Source organism: Otolemur garnettii, unplaced genomic scaffold (assembly GCF_000181295.1).
Source record: "Otolemur garnettii isolate 467f Iridium unplaced genomic scaffold, OtoGar3 scaffold00070, whole genome shotgun sequence".
In the NCBI taxonomy this organism is placed as follows: domain Eukaryota; kingdom Metazoa; phylum Chordata; class Mammalia; order Primates; family Galagidae; genus Otolemur; species Otolemur garnettii.
The window spans coordinates 5,570,531-5,591,576 of NW_003852465.1; the positions used below are offsets into that span (position 1 = coordinate 5,570,531).

Consider the following 21,046-nt stretch of genomic DNA (forward strand, 5'->3'; position numbering starts at 1 on the left):
GGCCGGGCTGGGGATTCAAACCCGCCACCTTAGGTGTATGTGGCTGGCGCCTTAGCCGCTTGAGCCACAGGTGCCGAGCCAACATTCTAATTTATAAAGGAAAAATATGGAAATTGTTCAAAACATGTTTAGTTTTTCAATTATTAAGTCAAGTAAGCAGAGTAAAAGCAAATCACACATTTGCTTCAGAAACAGACTTTAAGAGACCATAATAAGTACGTTTTTAAGAATTTCCCTTTAAATAATTTAAAATATTCCTCTCAAAGGGATTAAGGTCAACATTAGTGTCAACCCCACCCAACAGTTAATTTTTATTAAGTAATTTTTATGTTTTGTTTTTCATTGAACAGAATGATAGATCTCACAGGGTTCAAAATCGTAAGTGACAACAACTTTAATCTAACTTTATATCTTCCTCACAGGAAGCTGATCTGGATTTGGAAACTATAAGACAACTTCATAAAACTTTAATTTGACAAAAGAGCATTTTTATTTATTGGAAAAATTATTTTATAACCATTACTTTGTATGTCTGAAGCCAAGGGCAATTTCTTTCCATTTGAACTATAAATAATATTTTGAATTTTCTCTTTGCATCGGACTTTTAAAATGGTATGACAAGAGTGAGCTGGTAAGGAAATGTCTACTGTTTATATAAGTGAGACAACTTTGAAAGGCTTATGAGTTGTTTTCTTACCTTGCACTCGTAGAGAACGCAGACTCCAGAAGAGGAGTAGACGGTGTTTCTTTCTCCTTCGAAGTAGGTTCGGCCTTGAAATTGGCAAATTGCTTTGGAATAAAAAAATACATATTTATTTTTTACTAGAAATAATATCTTAGAGGTGTTCAGATCATGTTGTAGCAGCATCTCATGTTGTTACACCTTTTTCAACGTATTTGAACGACTATAAACCTAATTCAATCTACCACACCACAAGGCGCATGTAAATTTAAATTAGTGTCATACAAATTAAGTTGAGAGAGTAAAATAAGGTCCAAAAAGGAGAAAGGGCAATGGCAAACCAGAATTAGACTCTGAAAAAAGTGTGCCAAGAAGCAAACACAAAGCCAATTACTTGCCTGATAGATGATGCCCACACTAAGGGCTTTTTAAGTAGATGCTTATAGGATGTCAACAAATCAGGGGCAATAAGACAATATGAGAAAGTTCCTCTTTTTATATCATTATAGACTCTTGAAACACAAAATTATAAAGAAGCTATTTTAACTTCCCCACATACCTATAAGCGAGCTTACAGGTTGGTGTACCCCCACTTAAAATGTTGAATAGTCTTAATCTGGGATCTGCTTTGCTTCCATCCCAATTAAATAGATTTTTAAACATAACTTTGGATTCAATGAAAAAAAAATTTAATTTGTGAACATGTATGGAGTACATCAATAATTTTTGGCTAAACATGCAAAATATTACAATTCATACAAATATTTTGCCCATAGAAATTGATTGTTTTGAATAAATGTGCCACTCTACCCATGTTGACCAGCACCTGAATAGAGATGGATTTACCCTGGAGCTAATGAAACTTAATCATCAGGGCTTCTGTGGCTTAGGCTCCTTCTAAGACTTTAAAGGAACTTATCCTTTTATCATTTTGTACTGTTTTTCCTCTAAAGGACACACAATATTGTAGATGCTTCAGCTCCCCATGCTATGTAGACCCACTCCAAGATCAGTACTTCAAAAACCAGTGAAAATGATCCTCTGATGCAGACAGACTTTGGCAATCTGCTCCTCATATTTGCTGAATCCAATTTTTGATTTTAACTATGAATTTTACAAAATAAATCTGAAGTTTTCTTTTCATTCCACTAGGTGAATCCAAAAAAAAAATTCTTTCATTCTTCAGAATTTCTATCTCCTCATTACATTTACAAGTATCAACCTGCCAATAATAATTAGTAACAAAGAAATTGGACATTTATTAATACCAATATATTCTTCTATAAATATTCATACCTTAAGTATAATCCAACTTACACTTTCACTGAAAAATTAACTGATTATTTAATGCTGCATATTAAAGTAATGGAAACCAGGCACATCTTAAAAATGCTATCATTAAACTGATCTCCTTACTCAGCTTTCATTAACAAATTTGACTACAGAATATATATCTACCAGTCAATTGATTTTAAATATTTTAGAGCTTGTTGGGAAAAAATACAACTGACTTGCATAAATAATATTACTTAAAGGCTGGCTGAAACTTGCTGACTCATGAATATTCAAAGTGAAACTCCAAGTTTGTCAGTTGCAAACTATCATATTATAAATTAAAATGTTGTGAATTTAATTAATAAACTTGATCGACTGCAAAACTACATCTCTAACATATAATTTTTAGAGTGTTTTTTTTTTTAAATAAAACCCAGTAACTTCAAAATACCCAAATCTGGCATGCTGTACGTTCAAGTTATACTTAATAATGACTACATTTTATAAGCTAATGAGAATAAATAAAACCTTTCATATTTCGATTCAATACCTGCTATTCAAGGTTTCGAAGCCTGTTATTTATATGACTTGAAAACTGTAGCCAAGGGTATGTGGAAGGAAAAAAAATGCACGCTCTAAGTCTTTCTTACACAGAGGGGAAAGGAGACACTATAAAAAACACAAGGGTAAATTCTCCTTACACAAAGTCTTATAATAATTTAATATTCATGCAGAACAGATGGACCTTCTGTTCTAAACTCTTAATTCAAAAGACTCAAATAGGCAACTTGCAGGACAATAGGGCACCAAATGGAGCCTGACAGAGAGGGAGAAAGCACAAAAATAAATGATATCACAATTGCTTCATTCTGTTTCAAGCAATGAGCACAAACAGGGAGAAATCAAAGTGAGTGATTATCGTCTCGTTTCTGATAAGTTGCTGTAATTCTCCATAAATCAAGGTTTACATGGAATAGTTAATAATTTTGTGAGGATACGTCTTCCCTCGCCTTGTTAGGGGAAAAATGTGAAGAAAGTCAGAAAAGCTATAAGGATTCCTGAAAACACTATAAGGCATCATAAAAATACCATTAGAATGGCCCAAGGACATTTCTAAGGAGAAATTGAGGGACTAATAGTTCTATTAATTCATTCCTACCTTTAACAAATAGGGACCATGCTCCTACTCCATGCCAGGTCCTCTGCTAGGTAGGGATTCAAAGATGAATGAGCTGTGATTTGTGCCCTCACTATTTAGTAGGGCAGACAGGCCCATACACAAATCACTACAAGGGAAGCCAAGCTGAAATTATACAATTAAAGAATTCACAAATTATGTGGGAACACTAGAGACTGAGTGGTGAACTTCTGGGAAAGGACAGTCGGGTTAAGGTTAAGGGAACAAACAAGGGCTGGTCAAGGATCCAGACTCTAGTAGCAGCAGGAGATCATTATCACACTAGGTATAAAGAACTGGGAGGAAATGGTCTTACTGGAGCCCAGTGTAAGGCAGCATGAGGGCAGAGAGGCTGCCTAGTGAGTGCTATAATCAGGAGAGCACCGCTACTGCTGGAGACACCACCTAGTGCACGGAAAGTGCACAAAGAAACACTCTCCCCTGCCTTCCAGTGTCCTGCCAGTGCTTCCCACTGGCAAACCCTAACTGAAACCCGCCATTGAGAAGACCAGAGTGATGCAGTCTGCAGAATTCAGGCTCCTGGGGGCAAAGAGTAGGAGAGAAATGGAACTGAGGTGCCCAGGAAGAATAACCAGTACGGATAGGTGGCTACCATATTCACTTACTGTGAGCCATTAAAAGGTCTGGTTTACAAGGATAGCTGCTTAGAAGAGCATGGGAAAACTGAAGAGAGAATACATAAGTTTTAAATGTAGGTACATTTCAAGGAAATCCAGATGGTTATCAAAATATCAAAATAAGGTACCTAGACAGACAGTAAAATGAGAGAACTGAAGCTCAGTGCCTGTAGCATTATGTAGCACCAGCCACATACCCTGAGGGTGATGGGTTCAAATCCAGCCCAGGCCAGCAAAACAACAAGGACAACTGCAACAAAAAATAGCCAGGCATTGTGGTGGGCGCCTGTAGTCCCAGCTACTTGGGAGGCTGAGGCAAGAGAATCACTTAAGCCCAAAGTTTGAGTTTGCTGTGAGCCGTCACAACACTCTACCAAGGGTGACATAGTGAGACTCTGTCTCAAAAAAAAAAAAAAAAAAAAAAAAGAGAGAGAGAGAGAACTGAGCCCCAGGAAGATCCAGTATCCACACAGTAGAGAGAAGGCGGCCCATGTCCCAGTTTTAAGCAAGACCAGCCCATGACAATAACAATCACTGGGGCTACCACAATGGGTGCAGGACCATCTCTACAATTTCCTAATCAAAACTATGTGCCTGCTTATCTTTCTCCAATAGAGTCAAAATAAATGATTTCCTCAACAAAACAATAAAGGAATAATTATTTTTCCTGTATTGATTGCTTCTTTAATCTAATTGCTTGCATACACTTCTAGTCAGAAGCTTCATTGCTTCCCTGGTTTTGTTTTGTGGTGTACATGTGTGTTCGTGTAGGCAAATAGACTATTAAGTTCTTTGTCACAAAACTTTGGATTCGAATGCCTCTGATCATTTACTAGCTTAAAGCAGAATTATATCCATTAGGCTTTATTTTCAAAGATCTATGCGAGTGATTGGATATATTATGTATATGAGTGATATGAAGCTTCCATGGAGATGTATATTAATTTATTCTCACCGGCTTATCACATTGCAGACTAAGAAGCTAGTCCCCTATGAAATTGCACTAACCTACAGCACCATAGCTACTCTTTAGTTATTAATATTAAGCAATGTCAAATGCATATTTACTGTTACTCTGGGAGCTGGTGCTGTCCGCATAACCCCAGGGAATACCATTCACATCATGGTCTACAGTGCACAGCTTGTTCAGCTATAAGTGGGGACATTAACAAGAACTTAAAGAAATTCAGTAGGATGATATAACAATTGGTGTGTCTATTTTAACAAGGCTATGTTAAGCATCACAAACTATGTAGTTACTAGTACAATAATTGTAAGTCCAAAAATTCAATTAATATCAATTATTTTTACTTTGTTTCTCCCCTATTTTAGCAACATAAATACACTTAATAGTAAATAGAAAGACAAGAGATAGCCCAGGTGCAAATTGGAAAGTCATCAGTGGCTAAAAGTAAAACACAATTTACAACATAGACTGCGAATGAATAAGTGAAGCAAGTTAAACTCTGAAAATTCCAAATTACACAGTAAACTTCGGATTTACTGGTATTTAATGCAGAGATAGAAACTGCAGATTTGTCTAATGAGATTTAAATTACCTTCTGCAAACCTTTGTATAAAGAATTATCACAATCTATCTAAAATATTTTAAAATAGATAAGCAAAAAGTATGTCATATTTCAATTCTAAACATTTCCTTATTCATTACATATTTAGCTTCTTCTTCTTATAACTGAATTGGAAATATAGGCATCTACCTCAAATTTCCCAGTTGGTGTGAACACCTTCAAAAATGTTGAAACCCGAAATTAAAAGTGTAAGATACCAAGAAGAAAACCAGTAAAATTCATTTAGGTGAGATATGGGACTTCCTGTTTCTTTAAAATTCTCTTTGAAAACACCCAATACCAGGGATCTTTGGATTGATTAAACTGTCTGCTAAGGACAGAATTTTACAAAGTAGTAGCTTTCATATGGTATCCTTTGAAATCTTGATTTCCTTTGGGAGGGCTCTTAAAAATCTCATGTATAATAGCAGTGATTTCATCTGAGCCAAAATGATGACTATTTGCTAGCAATATACAAATCAAAGCTGATGGATGAGAAAATACCTCATTTACTGTAATAATGTATATTTGTATTTTTATCATAGATTTTAAAAAAGAACATACAATAAATACATTCATGAGGCAAGTGAAGATTCTGCAGCGTCAAACAAAAAAAAAATCTAAAAGCATTTCAATATTTTTAAAAGACTCCAATCAGCTATGCTGAATTTATCCACCCCAGAATCTTTCTTCATAATGTGGACCGACTTGGAGTCAGTTCTTAACAATATGTTTGTAATAAAATTCTCGAACATTAACTGACAAATTAACCTCTCTTCTCTACAATGCTTAAATCTCCATTTCAACACTGAACACATTTTCCCTTTTCTCTAATTGGCTGGACACTTTTTCATCTTTCCTACCTGAGAACAGGGACAGTGTCTTACTTGTCTTATTCAACACCCAGAATTGGCTCTGTATTAAAACTCTAAAGATTTCTTAAATTTTTTTGATAAATTCTCTTCTGGCTGCTTGTATGATGAAAGACTTACAAATGAATGAACTGAAGTGACTGTCTCTTAACCTCATTTTTCCTTTTACATTTGGTCTCATCTTTGGATTTTGAATCTTATCATAAAGGTTCTACCTATTAGGTCTCACAGAAAGATTCTGCTTTTCTTGTAAAGTGACAGCTTACTTTCAAATGGATTAGATTCCGCACATCTGAAGTGGGACCAGATCTGACAATCAGTTAGTGAGAAAATACCTAGTTATTGTCATAACAGAATCTTATGAACATAAATAATACAAATTAACTTCCTCAAAGAAAGTCTGCTTGGACAATTTGATAACAAAACTTTGTCCTTCCCTGAAATAAAGCCAGTGTTGTCAGCCAATGCTATTTAAAATGACCAGAAGTTCAGTGTGCTTAAATAATTCACAAATCTATTAATTATACATGATCCCTTCCTTTAACTAAATCTCATTAATTGTTTGAGAATTTAGTTGTTTGCAAAACTAATATTAGAGTTTAAGAAATGAGATCATAATAGTGGTTGTGCAACCTTCCTTCTCCAGTTTTATACATATCATGTCCTTGGACTTCTAAAGAACTAAAGAGTGTTTCTCCCAGGGGGCCTTAATTTAGGTCAGTAGCCTATTCTTCCAAAAAGAGAACAGGCCCTGCAATACTATAAATGTAGCAATAGTAAGGGGTTAGGAGGCAAAGGAGAATAAAAATAACAACCAGTATAGAACGCGAGTAGAAATTCAAACACCTGTCCAGATCAGCCTTTGGGTTAGAGGGCCTATAGTCTAAGAAAACAAGAATTGGGTATTTAGAGCATAATAGCAAAAAGGCAAAGTCTATTATAGGAAAGAAGGATTCAATGCTTTTGATCCTAATTTTACTCACTTAAATTGCAATTTAAAGCATACTCTGAAATCTCTCAATGTTGCTACCTTTCCATCGCTAGTCTTATTCTTGATCCTGGATCATAAACCCTAGAACTAAGCCTTTAAAAAGAAGATAATACAATCAATTAATTGGGTCACCTGGGGATAAGAAAAATAAACTAAGTGAAGATAAAGATTTGGAGGAAAATGTAGTATTTGTGCAAATATTCAAATGCTATTAAAGTGACAGAAAAATGAACACACATGTGAGGGGACAAGCTTCACTCACACTTTACAAAGAAATATAATGTATAATATAATAAGGAAAAGCTCAAACATTGTTGGTTTCTAAGCCAGGACTAGCCCCCACCCATCTGACAGTCCTTCAGTTTATCTTTTCATACTTCTAAAATCCAGTGAGTTATGTCAAAATGAGAACACCTAATCTTTGGTTTAACTTTGTAGAACACTTTTCCGTGTTTAGACACATGTTGTTGTGATATTACAGTGAAGGATATATTACACACATGGATTGTAAGGCCTGGCTCTTTTCATTATAAACCACACATTAGTGCTCAATTCAGGCAATACATGTGAAGACATTGGAACGATGATTTTGCTGTTTTAGAAGAGTCTCTGGTGTGGAGGTAAAATAAAAAAGAGGAAATTATTGGAGGGTAGCTCTAGTAAGGGGACATTTTCAAACACAGTGTCCAGAGAGGGTTATTAATAACTCTTTCCATCATGCAAAGAATATGAACCAAGGGAAAAGAAAAAGCACAAGATTAAAGGAGCCAGCTCTGTGCAGAACAAGGCAAGCAGAACATGGTACAGCCAGGAGGGAAGAGAGAGCAGAGAAGGCAGCCAGGAACTGAACAATTAAGAAGTGTACTTCAGATGGAGTAGGAGAAAGAAAAGCAGAAAGTAAAGAAAGGGTAAACAGGAAAGGAAAATATTTCGTAAAGATTTGCAACCAGAGTAGCAACAGCTGGTGAAAATTAGAAACATTCATTGATAACCTACTGTCCAGCAGGCCATCTAATAGAAAGTTACCTTCCACTTTCAAGGCGCATTCAGACCAGTGTGGCAGACAGTGGGTACACGCAGAAGTGACTACATACAACTCAGAGAGAAAGAACAAATCCTAACAGGAGTAGAATTGGAAACACTTTATAGAAAGGGGACATTCAAAAGTGAGCACTGAAGGAGAAATGCTTTACCATAATTTAAATCAGGGAAAGAGTACTCAATATATATGAAGAACAGAAAAGAATTATAATCATAATAAACTTGGGACCAAGATCCTAATGAACATCCAGTCAAAAGAACAATACACAACAACAGTGATTCATCATAAATCGGTTTTACATACACTCCCAACCTACTGGGCCAATGTTGTTTTTAACTGTAGACACATATTAAAATTACTTAAAGGACATTTGAAAGTCTCTATGCCCAAGCTGCATGCTAGACCAATCAAAAAGAATCTCTGAGCATAGGATTTTAGCCTCTTTAATTTTTAGGGCTGTCCAGGAGCAGCTAAGTTAAAGAGTAATTTTTATGCAGAGAAAAGGGGATTAAGAAAATAATAAAATCAACATTCAAACAGAGATGGTCATATAGACACTCACTAGAAGCCTTTTTATCCAATGTTATCTGGATCTATATTTAGTCCACTATCTGAAAATAATCAGTTAAACTGAGAAACCATAGAAAACAATAAATATGTACCATAAACATTTTAATTTTAAACATACAAATCTACACGTTTTTTTTTCTTTTTGCTGGAGCTGGGTTTGAACCCACCACCTCCAGCATATGGAACCAGTGCCCTACTCCTTTGAGCCACAGGCACTGCTCCAAATCTACACTCTTTCAAAGAAGTTTTGATGTAGAACATTTTCCTTTAGTATGGGTTCCTTGTGTTTCTTTATAGTCTTGATTTTGTAAATAAAATGTATTATGTATTACCTACAAATTCTAGTGTAAAGTTTCCTTTTTTTTTTTTTAAGTGATATAAAGTAGATAATTGCCAAACAGTCTGATAGGGAACTGTCTAATTTTCTGTTTTCTTCCACCATGTTTTATAGTTGTCTAACTTACACCGAAGAGTTCTTTTCTAATTTATCAACTTTTTTCAAATCATTCAACCTAATTTTTATAAAAGAAAATTTCTTTTTGTATTCATATGTTATTGATTTACATGTGATTTATGTATTTATTTATAACAGTTTGGTGATATTATCATTACAACATAAATACAAAGGACACGAACTGGGCTAGAAGAAAATCCCTACCTTTTGATTGGCAAGCAAATCATATTATGGAAACATAAGTGTATGGTCTCAAGATGAGCAGATTTTTTCTAACAGAACCAATGAAAATTGTCGATGAGCATTTCTCAAATATTCTAGACATTTTATTTAAATGCAGATACTGATTGAGTATATCTGGAGTAAGACCTGAGTTTCTGTGTGTCTAACCACCTCCTACCTGGTACTGATGTTGCTGGTTCAATAAACACTCTTTGAGTAGCAAGGTGATTATCAACCCACTTGCATTTAAGATTGTGCATAAGGAGAACGATGAAAACTCCAGTGGGGGGAGCCCAGACTAATTAAATCACAATCTCTAAGGAAGAGACCAGGCTATTAGTAGCTTTAAAGAGCATCCAGGTGATTCTCATGTATGATCAGTACTACAGATCACTGGTATAGACTAATCCAATTAGTCAATTCAGAAAGCTTTTACTATAAATCTCAATCCTACATAATCTGTCAGTAATGCACAGATTTTTACTATAAGAATCTGATCAAAATTATTCCAGAGGCCTTTTAACTTCTAAATTATTCACTTACGTTTATAACTCCAAAAATATAGGAGTAAAGTAAGTGGAAAGAAATGGAGACAAAGAGGGAGATGAAGAGGAAAGGAAAGATAGAAAGAAAACAAAGGAGGACGAGAAAAGGAAAGGGAGAGAGAATTTCATATATATTGTAACACTACTGATTAAGGCTCATTAAATGAATACACCTATACTTGTACTTTGGAGAAAAATGTTTGTTGAAGCACGTCACCTTTTCAACTTTTCATATGGTTTTTCTATTTAGGGGTCAATGAAGTAGAATTTTTGACAGCAATGATAAATAAAACATTGAGGTTAAAATGTTAAACACATTATGTTAAATTTGAAAATTAGGACTTAATCACTCCAAACACTAACCCTCTCATAATAATGTCTGAAAATTTTAATAGATCCCTCCCAAAAGCCCTCTAGAATTAAATAAAGAAACAAAAGGGCTTGCCATAATTTTTCATGCCTTCAATGATGGTCTCATATATAAACAGATCTTCCCTCAGCTGCATTTATCAAGAAGAAAATTATGGAAATATTTATCTTCATGTTCTCATTCAATAAATATTTCTTGAGCGGCTATGATGTGCCAAGCAGTGCACTTAATCCAATCAAGGAACAAAAATAAATCTCCAGAAACTGACCATAAAGAAACAGAGGCATATCAATCACCTAAAAAGAATTCAATATGGCCATCACAATGATGCTCAGCGAGCTCAGAATAATGATGCATGAACAAATGGGAACATATATGAGAAAACCTCAGGAATTAAAGAAAGAAAGAGAAGAATAATACAATGACTGAATTAAAAAATTCACTAGAGGTGTTCAATAATAGACTTGATGAAGCAGGAGAAAGAATCAGCAAACTCAAAGAGCTAATCTGAAATTTTCCCATCAAAGGAGTGAAAAGATAAAAAATAAATGTGAAGGTAAAGAAAGCCTAAGGGAATTATAAGATACCATCAAATGAACCAATTTATGCATTATGAGTTCTAAGCAGAAAATAGAGAGAAAGAGTTAGAAAGTTTATTTGAAAAAATGATGATGAAAACTTCCCAAATATTGTAAAGTCAAATTTAAGAAGTTGAAATACAAACAAAGCCACACCAAGACACATTATAATCCAATTTTCAAATGCCAAAGACAAAGAGAATTTTGAAATAAGCAAGAGAAAAGCAACTAGTCCCTCACAAGGGAATATCTAAAAGACTATTAGCAGATAGCAGCAGAAACACTGTAGGACATAAGGGAATAGAAAGACGTGCTCAAAGTATTGAAAGAAAGAAAGTACCAAGCAAGAATCCTGTACATAGGGAAACTATCCTTCAAAACTTAAGAAGAAATAAAGATTTTTCCAGATAAGCAAAAGGAAAAGTTCATTGGAAAGTTCATTGCCATCTGAACCTGTCTCATAAGAAATAATATGAGTCCTTCAAGCTGAAATGAAGAATATTAGACAGCAACACAAAAGTAGATAAAAGTATAAAACTCACTAGTGAAGTCAAATATATAGACAGAGAATACTATAATGCTCTTAACAGTGGTGTATAAATCACTTAATTTTGGTAAAGAAGTTAAAAGATAAAAGTATAAAACTATAAAAAGTTAATGGTCATGCAACATAAAGACATGTAATTTATTACAAAGGAAGTAGGAAGAAAAAAAAGACATAAGAAAAAGAAGAACATTATATAAAGATAAAAGGATACATTTATTATGTAGATATGACAATTACATATGTATCCAATTTTGGAGTGTGTACATATATATAAGCCAAAAAAATCAACAGAACTAAAGAGATAAATAGATAGCAACAAAACAACAGTAGGAAATTTCAATATCCCATTTTTAATAATGGATAGAATACCCACAGAGGAAATCAATAAGGAAACAGAGGATGTGAAAAACACTATAAACCAAATGGACGTAATAGACATACACAGAACATTCCATATAACAGTCAAGTATACATTCTTCTCAAGAACACAGAGAACATTCTCCAGGATAGATCTCATTAGAGCACAAAACAAATGTTAACAAATTTAAGAAGACTCAGATCAAACCTATATATTTTCTAAGCACAATAAAATGAAATTAGGAATCAGTAGCAGTAAGAAAAAATGAAAAATTCACATACATATGGAAATTAAATTACACGCTCTTGAATAATCAATGAGTCCAAGAAAAAATTTTTAAAAATTAGAAAATATCTTGAGACAAATGAAAATAAAAACACAACATAAAAATTACAGGATGCAGCAAAAGCAGTACAAAAGGAAAATTCATAGCAGTGAATGCCCACATTAAAAAAGAAGGAAGATCTAAAAGGATGTAACTAAATATGTGAAGGATCTAGAAAAAGAAGAAGAAACTAATTTCAAAGTAAACAAAAGGAAGGAAGTAATAATGATTAGAACCATAAAAAAATGAAATAGAGGATAAAAAAACACAATAAAGAAAACCAACAAAATGATAGGTTGGCTTTTTGAAAAGATCAACAAAATTGACAAACTTCTAGCTAGACTAAGAAATAAAAAAATGAACCCTCAAATAAAATCATAAATGAAAGAAGAAACATTACAACTGATGTCACAGAAATAAAAAGGATCATAAGAGACTACTACAAACAATTACATAACAGTACATAGGATAACCTAAAAGAAAGTCTAGAAATATACAACCTCCCAAATGGAACCATAAAGAACTAAAAAATATGAACACATCTATAACTGCTAAGAAGGTGAATTAATTAATCAAAAATCTCCCAGTATTCTAGGAGGCCAATGCAGGAGGGTTGCTTGAGCTCAGGAGTTCAAGACAATCTGAGCAAGAGTGAGACCTCCATCTCCACTAAAAATAGAAAAATTATCTGGGCGTGGTTAACACTTGCATGTAGTCCCAGCTACTCAGGAGGCTGAGACAGCAAGATCACTTGAACCCAGGATTTGAGCTTGCTGTGGGTAGGCTGAGGCAATGGCATGCTAGTCTGGGCAACAGAATGAGCATTCTGTCTCAAAAAAAAAAAAAAAAAAAAACTCCCAAAAAAGAAAAGCCCAGAATAAGTTCTAAAATTTAAAGAAAAAAAATAATGCAAATCATTCTCAAACTCTTCCAAAACCCTAAAGAGAATGGAACACTTCCAAACTCATTTATGAGGCCAAAATTACCTTGATACCAAAGCCAGACATAGACACGACAGAAAAAGAACACTACAAGCAAATAACCCAAATAAATACACAAGCAAAAATACTCAAGAAAATGCTAGCCAACCTAACTCAATAACAGGTTTAAAGGATTATACACCATGATAAGTTGGTATTTATCTCTGGGTTGCAAGACTGGTTCAACATGTAAAAATCAGTCATGTTACAGAACAAAGGCTAAAAATTATACGATTACTTCAGATGAAGTAAAAGCACCTGACAAGATTTAATGCCCTTTCATGATAAAGTCATCCAACAACTAGGAATAGAAAAAAAAGTGCTAACAAAAGCCATATATTAAAAGCCTTCATCTAATATCACATTAAATCAGGAACAAAGTAAGATTACCCATATTTACCACTTCTCTTTAATATAGTACTAGAAATCCTGGCTAGAAGAATTAAGTAAGAAAAAGAAATTAGAGACTTCCAATTTTGAAAGGAAAAAGTAAGATTTTCTTTGTTGGCCAAAGACATTATTTTACATGAAGAAACCCTAAACAATTCACGAAACCATCAACAGATATAGCAAAGAGGCAGGACACAAAATCAACATGCAAAAATCATTTGTGTTTCTAACAGGGAACAATCAAAACAAGAAATGAAGGCAATATTACCAATTACAGTGGCATCAGAAATTATGAAATACATAGGAAAAAACATAACCCAAATGCCAATAACATACACTGGGGAAACAGCAGTTTCCTCAATAAATGGTGCTGAGAAACTGAATGTCAACATGCAAAATAACGAAATTAGACTCTTGTCTTAAACCATACACAAAAATCAACTAAACATGTATTAAAGACTTAAACATAAGACCTGAAACTATTAAATTCCTAGATGAAATCATAAAGGAAAAGCTTCATAAAGTTGGTCTCGGCAGTAATTTTTTAGATATACCACCAAAAGCACTAGCAACAAAAGCAAAAATAAATAAGCGGAACAATATTCAACTAAAATTGCCTCTGCACAATAAAGGAAACAATCAACAGAGTGAAAGTCTACCTAGGTCATGGAAGAAAATATTTGCAAATCATACGTCTAGTAAGGGGTTAGTATCTAAAATACATAAAGAACTCCTACAAGTCAATAGCAAAAACACAACTGACCTAATTAAAAATTAGATAAAGCATGTGTATAGGCCCTTGTCCCCAAAAGGCACACAAATGGCCAGTAGATATATAAATAGAGGCTCAACATTACTAATTATTAGGAAAAAGAAAATCAAAACCACAATGTCATATCACCTCACACCTGTTAGGACTGTCATTATCAAAAACAAATAAACATAAATTAAAACAGAAAATGATAAGTGTTGACAAGGATGTAGAGAAATTGGAAACGTTGTGCATCCTTGGTTGGAAGGTAAGGGGTGTAGTCTCTATGGAAAACTCTATGGAAAGCCTGGAGGTTCCTCAAAAAGTTAAGAATTACCATGATCCAGGTATCCCACTTCTGGGTATTTTTCCAAAACAAATGAAAAGAGATTTGAACGACCGTGTTTACTGCAGCATTATTCACAGTAGCCAATGGGTGAAACAACCTTAGTGTCCACTAATGGATAAATGAACAAAGAAAATGTAGTGTACATACACAATGGAACATTATTTATCCCTAAAATGGAAGTAAATCATGTCAGATGACAGAAAAAGGAGAAATCTTGAGCACATTATGCCAAGTGACACAAGCCAGCAACAACAGGACAGACACTGCAGGCCCCACTTAGGAGGAGGCATCTGAAGCAGGCAAACTCATGAAGCAGAAAGTAGAATGGTGACTGTGGGACCTGGGAGCAGACGAAATAGGGAGCTGCTATTCAGCGGTTATAGAATTTTAATCATGCAAGATGAAAAAGTCCTATATACCTGCCGGACAATAATGTGCATAATAGCTTATTTTGTGTTTTCTCTTCTTCCTGCCTATGTTCTTTAGTTTTCTTCCCCCTTTTTCATTCTTACTTTTGTTCATTCCTTTCCCCCTTACACTGGGTAGGTGAGATGTTTTACACTCTTTATTCTTAACTAATAAAAAACTAAGTTTAGCCAATAATAATAGTCCCCTGGGACAATAGAAGAATTCTGATATATTTTAACACATTTTATGCCAACAATATAAAGTTATTGTTGTAGTTTTAAAACGTCTATATATTTTCTCAACTCCCTAAGATGAGGATGCTGGTTATAATTATCATCTTATGCTATCAATATTCAAATAGGTTTATACATTAATTATTAATTTCTTTTGGCAGCATTTTATTGACCAGAAATTGTTTTTACTTTATTCTTAAAATATTCTTATTAAGTATAGAATTCAAAGTCAGAGCCATTTTTTTCTATATATTAAAGACAGTATTTTATTCCCTCGGAGACTCAACTCTTGTTGAAAAGTCAGTGGAATCAGTCTATTCATTATTCTTTAGGAATTAATGTTGCCTTTGGCTCCCTTTTAGATTTTTTTGTCTTCCATTTTATGAAGTGTCACTATATTTTGTCTGGGTTTGGATTTATGTTTATTCATCTTTCATGGGATTCACTGGGCTATACAAAGCTGCAAATTGGTGTCTTTAATCAGTTCCCCACAAATTTTTGGTCATTTTTCCTCTCCTCTATTTTTGAGACTCACATGGAATATATGCTAAACATTTTTCTTTTCCTTTCTTTTTTTGGCTGGGGCTGGATTTGAACCCACCACCTCTGGCATATGGGGCTGGTGCCCTACTTTTTGAGCCACAGGCACCGCCCAATGCTAAACTTTTTTCAACCTCTTGTCTTCTTCTACTTTTGTATATTCCAACTTAAAAAAATGTCTTTGCTTGTGCTAACCACTGGATTATTTATTCTGACTTAGTTTCCAGTTCACTAATTCTCTATGTATCTATTGTCCACTCTGCTGTTAAATCCATATGTTGAGAATCTTTCTCATTATTATATTTCTTTCAAGAGCATCTCTCTCTCTCTTTTTTTTTTTTTTTTTTTTTGATTAGGTATCTTCTCTCTTCTTGTTCCCTGAACATAAACCCAGACTTATCTTATTTCTTTAAACATTATGAGCAATTTGTTAATTAACCAATTAACCATTGGTTAATTTCAGTTTGATACCTTTGCCCTCTGTTTCTGGTGCTGTAGTTTCTATCCATTCTCATTCTTAGTATTTTGTTTCCTTGGATGCCTAGTAGTAGTAGAAAAAATAAATATACATTTCTAAAGATAACTTGAGGTCTAGGATGAAAGTAAACTCATCCAGAAAGAATTTTCATTCTCTTGTTGAGTGTATAAGGCATGAACTTAAACTAAATCCCAGGCTTGAGTCTCCATGAACAACCTAGATAACTTCAACTCAAGCTCAAGCCCAGGCCCTGTCTGGTTTACTACTGCCTTGCCCTTATTATGAAGATGCTTCCATCTGGAATCCCAGCTTACCAAGATGAAAATCTGCATACTTGCTGGGCACGGTAGCTCATGCCTATAATCCTAGCACTCTGGAGGCCTAGGTGGGTGGATTGCTTGAGCTCAGGAGTTCGACACCAGCCTGAGCAAAAGTGAGACCCCATCTCTAAAAATAGCCAGGTGTTGTGGCAGGTGCCTATAGTCCCAGCTACTTGGGAGGCTGAGGCAGGAGGATCACGTAAGCCCAAGATTTTGAGGTAGCTGTGAGCTATGACGCACAGCACTCTACCTAGGACAACTGAGTGCGACTCTGTCTCAAGAAAAAAAAAAAAGAAACTATGCTCCCTCCTTGTACATGAGCTAGGTTTTTATTTAAGTTCCCTTTGCCCCATAAACCCATCGAAATGAAAGCTCAGATTTTCCAGGAATGAACAAACATTCTCACAACAGCTTATTGTGGTGAGTGTTTTCTGTGTGCTCTCTCCTAGTGTATGAGAGAGCTGGGCTGTATGAGCTGGGCTTTTATTTAAGTCCCCTTTTCCCCATAAAGCCATGAAAAGAAAAGCTCAAAATTTCTAGGAAAGAACAAAGACCCTTACAGCAAAAGCAGCTTCACTGACTATTTCACGCATCTCTTTTCAATGGGTTTCACTTTGGTTTTGATCTGATAATCTTTTGCTATTATTTTTGATGTTTAAATGTTTTTAAATTTTTTTCAAATATTTTTATTCTCCTTTTTTCGTTGTTTTTAGAGGAGGTGAATTCAAATACTTTAATCAGACGTTACTGAAAACAGGTAATTCCATTCTCAGTTTTCATCTGAATTAATTGAAAATATAAGAATATAAAACCTTTATTGGTGAAAACAAAGACTATCAATTTCAGATTTGTTAATAATAAAAATTTAAGTCAATTAAAATTAAAAATAAGCAACTCAATTCTTTCAAAAATAAAAAAGCAGTGAATAACTCTATCAAGGGCTACTGAAAAAAACAAATAAAAAAAATTATAGACTCCTGCCTAAGCCTTACTGCACAGAAATTGCCAGGCAAAATCTAAAATTCCAGCATTCTAAAGAGCAAAGTAGATTCTAACAGTAGACTAAATAATGCTCAATGTCAAACACATACTAGGATTTGCCTTGTTTAATGACAACAACAACAACACCAAAAAAAAAGACAGCAAATATGAGTAAACATCAGAATTTTATCTATGTCCTTTCTCAATGATCTACTCACATGTGATTTTGAAAAATTCAACAGTGTACTGAAAGAGACCAGAAAAAAAGTTACCCCAAAATGTCTACCATTGGAAATCAATCCAGACTAATTGTCATAACACAATTTAAACTTTAAAATTAAATAAACATATTGCTAGTATTTTCAAAAGATGTTTCAAAACAATAATCTTATGCAAAATAATTACAGTTGTAAAATCCACAAACGTCTGATCTACACTCAGCCCCCAATGAAGTTAAAAGGAAATTATACAAGGTATAAAACTGCCTTTCAAGTCCATATTGCAAGCATAAATTTAATTTTTCTTAAAATTGCTCATTTATTTTATAAATTTTTCTCTTTAAGAGACTGTCATAAAGTAACTATCCTCATTTCTATTTACTTATTCATCAGATTTACTGTCATATTTTATTTTCAATGCTATAATTAATTATATAAAATTATAAGTTCTTTTTAGATATTCAAACTTTTATCAAAACATTTATAGGTAACAATAATTTACTTTGTGAAAGCTATATACAAAAAAATTTAAAATACCCCATACTACATTGAAGTTAGTTATTTTTTAATATTCAAATGAAGTTGCTCAAATCAACATAGTACACCCACAGTTTTAGCATTTTATTTTGCTCTAAGTTCCCCATGTGTGGCTGCTAAATATCTGTTTCCTTGGTCATGCATAAGTGCTCAGAACACAACAGTATTGGCTGCTGTAATAATTGGGATAAACAGTGTCAACCAGCACACATTTAGTTCACAAATCAATAATTTGTTATAATAATAACAAAACACCCATTTGTTCTTTGGTTGATAAAATTACCACTTCCTTAATAGGCAGATTCTGTACCTGTTTGCCCCACACCTCCCATATTCCTTTCTAATTTTTCATATGCAATATGTCTCTAAGAACATTATTACTGTTATTTTAATTCTAAATCATCTCTTTTCCTATAAGTGTTTTTAGCACATACTTCTCATTGCTCTGTAATAATAATTCCCCATGATAGATAAATTAAGACCAGCACTTAAAGCCTTGTTACCTGGCTGCATAACAACTGTGATCAACCTGCATCATTAAATGAGTTTTGGCCCACAGAGACTCATCCTCCCACTCTTTTTCTGGTTATTATACATGGGTTTTGCTCTTCATTAATCCCACATTGTCATTTAATTATTAAACTAAGTCCTTCTCTCCACTTCTGCATAACTTCCCTCGGTATCCAACCAAGAGAGAATTCTTATTCTTAAGGCCCTCACAATCTAATTAAAATCCAGATAAAAATGAGAACAAAAAAGGACAAAAGGTTGGCTACAAAAAGAAATGTGTGATCAACCACAAATTAACAGGATAAAAATGCAGACCAGCTACTAAGAGACTCAAAAGGAAGTCTTAGGAACTAGTTGGTGCTGGTAGAGAGACTTCTTAGAGTACAAGGAAAGCTCCAATTCATTCTAACGTGACTCCTTTGAGAAACTCTCCCTGATTTCGCCCGACGAAGGACATTTTCTGCTGCTTTATGAACACATATCCCTAAGAAGGTACCCAGCATGTTATACTGTCATCTATTGCCCCTCACTAATTGTAAACTTATTGAGAAGAAATACATTCTTATGTTGCTATCTTAAGTATCTGAGTGTCCAGAACATAAGGGTTTACACAAGGAATAAAAATAAAATCATCAAAACATACAATCCAATAAGTTCATTTCTGAGTATATACGCAAAGGAAATGAAATCAGCATCTCAGGGAGACAGATCCACTTCCATGTTTGCTGCAGCTTTATTTGCAACAGCCGAGATAAGAAAACATGGAAACCACTGAGAGTCTATTGACAGATAAACTTAGATTAAGAAAATGTGAGTGTGCGTGCACACACACACAGAGCAATATTATTTTGCCTTTAAAATAAAAGAAAATCTTGCCATTTAAGACAACATGGTTGAACCTGGAGGGCACTAAGCTAAGTGAAATAATCATAGCACAGAAATACACCCCTGCATGGCCCTGTCCATATGGAGAAACCAAAACAGTCACACTCATAAATACAGTGCAACTGCAGTGACCAGGGGCTGCTATGGTCAGGGGAGGGGCAGGAATGAAGGGATGTCGGCCAAAGGTTACAAACGCTCAGTTATACGAAGAATAAATTCTGGAGATCTAAACTACAGCATAGAGACTTCAGTTAATAATGAGGTACTGTATATTTGAAATGTGCTAAGAAAATAGGTCTCAATTGTTCTCACCAAGAAAAAAGGTAAATACGTGAAGTGATAAGTTAATTAGCTTGACTGGGAGAATCATTTTGTAATGTATAGATACCTCAAATTTTTTGTTTAAAAAAGGGCTTTCTCTCACTCATGCACTAAAGTGATTCAGATATGCTGACATTTAAAATCCAAGGTCTTTATGGCTTTAGGACCTTAATATGTGCTCTGACCTCTCTTCAGATTGATTTTCCTCACCAACATTCACACACACACATTTTGTATGCTCATTCTTCTGATCTTAAATGTTACTTTTAAAAGGAAACTCTTCTTGAATTCCAGTGTAAATTAAATACAAAGAATTGCTTCTCATAGCACCTCATACATTTCCTACATCATACTTATCATAATTTGTAATGATGTGTGTGTAAACATGTGTATCCTTAATCACCAAACCATTATAAAATGAAAACTAAAAACAAGGATCTGTGGGATTTCTCCTTAAAGGTAATTTCAACAGGGGAAAAATACTATGTATAAATCTAAATAGTACAAAACACAAAGTTCACAGAGTTCATACCATTCAAAATCAGAATTTCTTTGGTCAGAATATCTTGTAGTGGCCCTGGGATTTGACACAGGCATTGAAAAACTATGAGTGAGAGGCCAGATCTACCCACTGCCTGTTTTCACACAGCTGGGAACTAAGAATAGTTTTTACAACTTAAAATAGTTAGAAAAAATTAAAAGAAGAACACTTATGACCCATGAAATTTATGTGAAATTCAGATTCACAGCTATGCCCATTCCTTCACATGTTGTTTGTGACTGCTTTCATCTTCAAAAATAGAATTTAGAAGCTGTAACATACATTCAAATCCAAAAATACTCATTGCCTGGTCCTTCACAGATAAATTTTACCAAGCTCTATGCCACCCAAATTTTACTCCAGGCCAAACATGGTAACCCAATTCCCTTT

The 21,046-nt window shown here is 34.3% G+C and overlaps 1 protein-coding gene across 4 annotated transcripts in view; it reads right to left on the reverse strand.

The window, feature by feature from the left end:
• The window catches only part of NELL2 (neural EGFL like 2), a 346,450-nt gene that overhangs the window by 194,374 nt on the left and 131,030 nt on the right, over positions 1-21,046 (reverse strand). For all 4 annotated transcript variants that reach the window (XM_012807497.1, XM_003793552.2, XM_003793551.2 and 1 more), the window contains one exon: positions 698-789. In XM_012807497.1, coding sequence (XP_012662951.1) covers positions 698-789 — 92 coding nt within the window. The remainder of the gene's footprint in view (positions 1-697; positions 790-21,046) is intronic.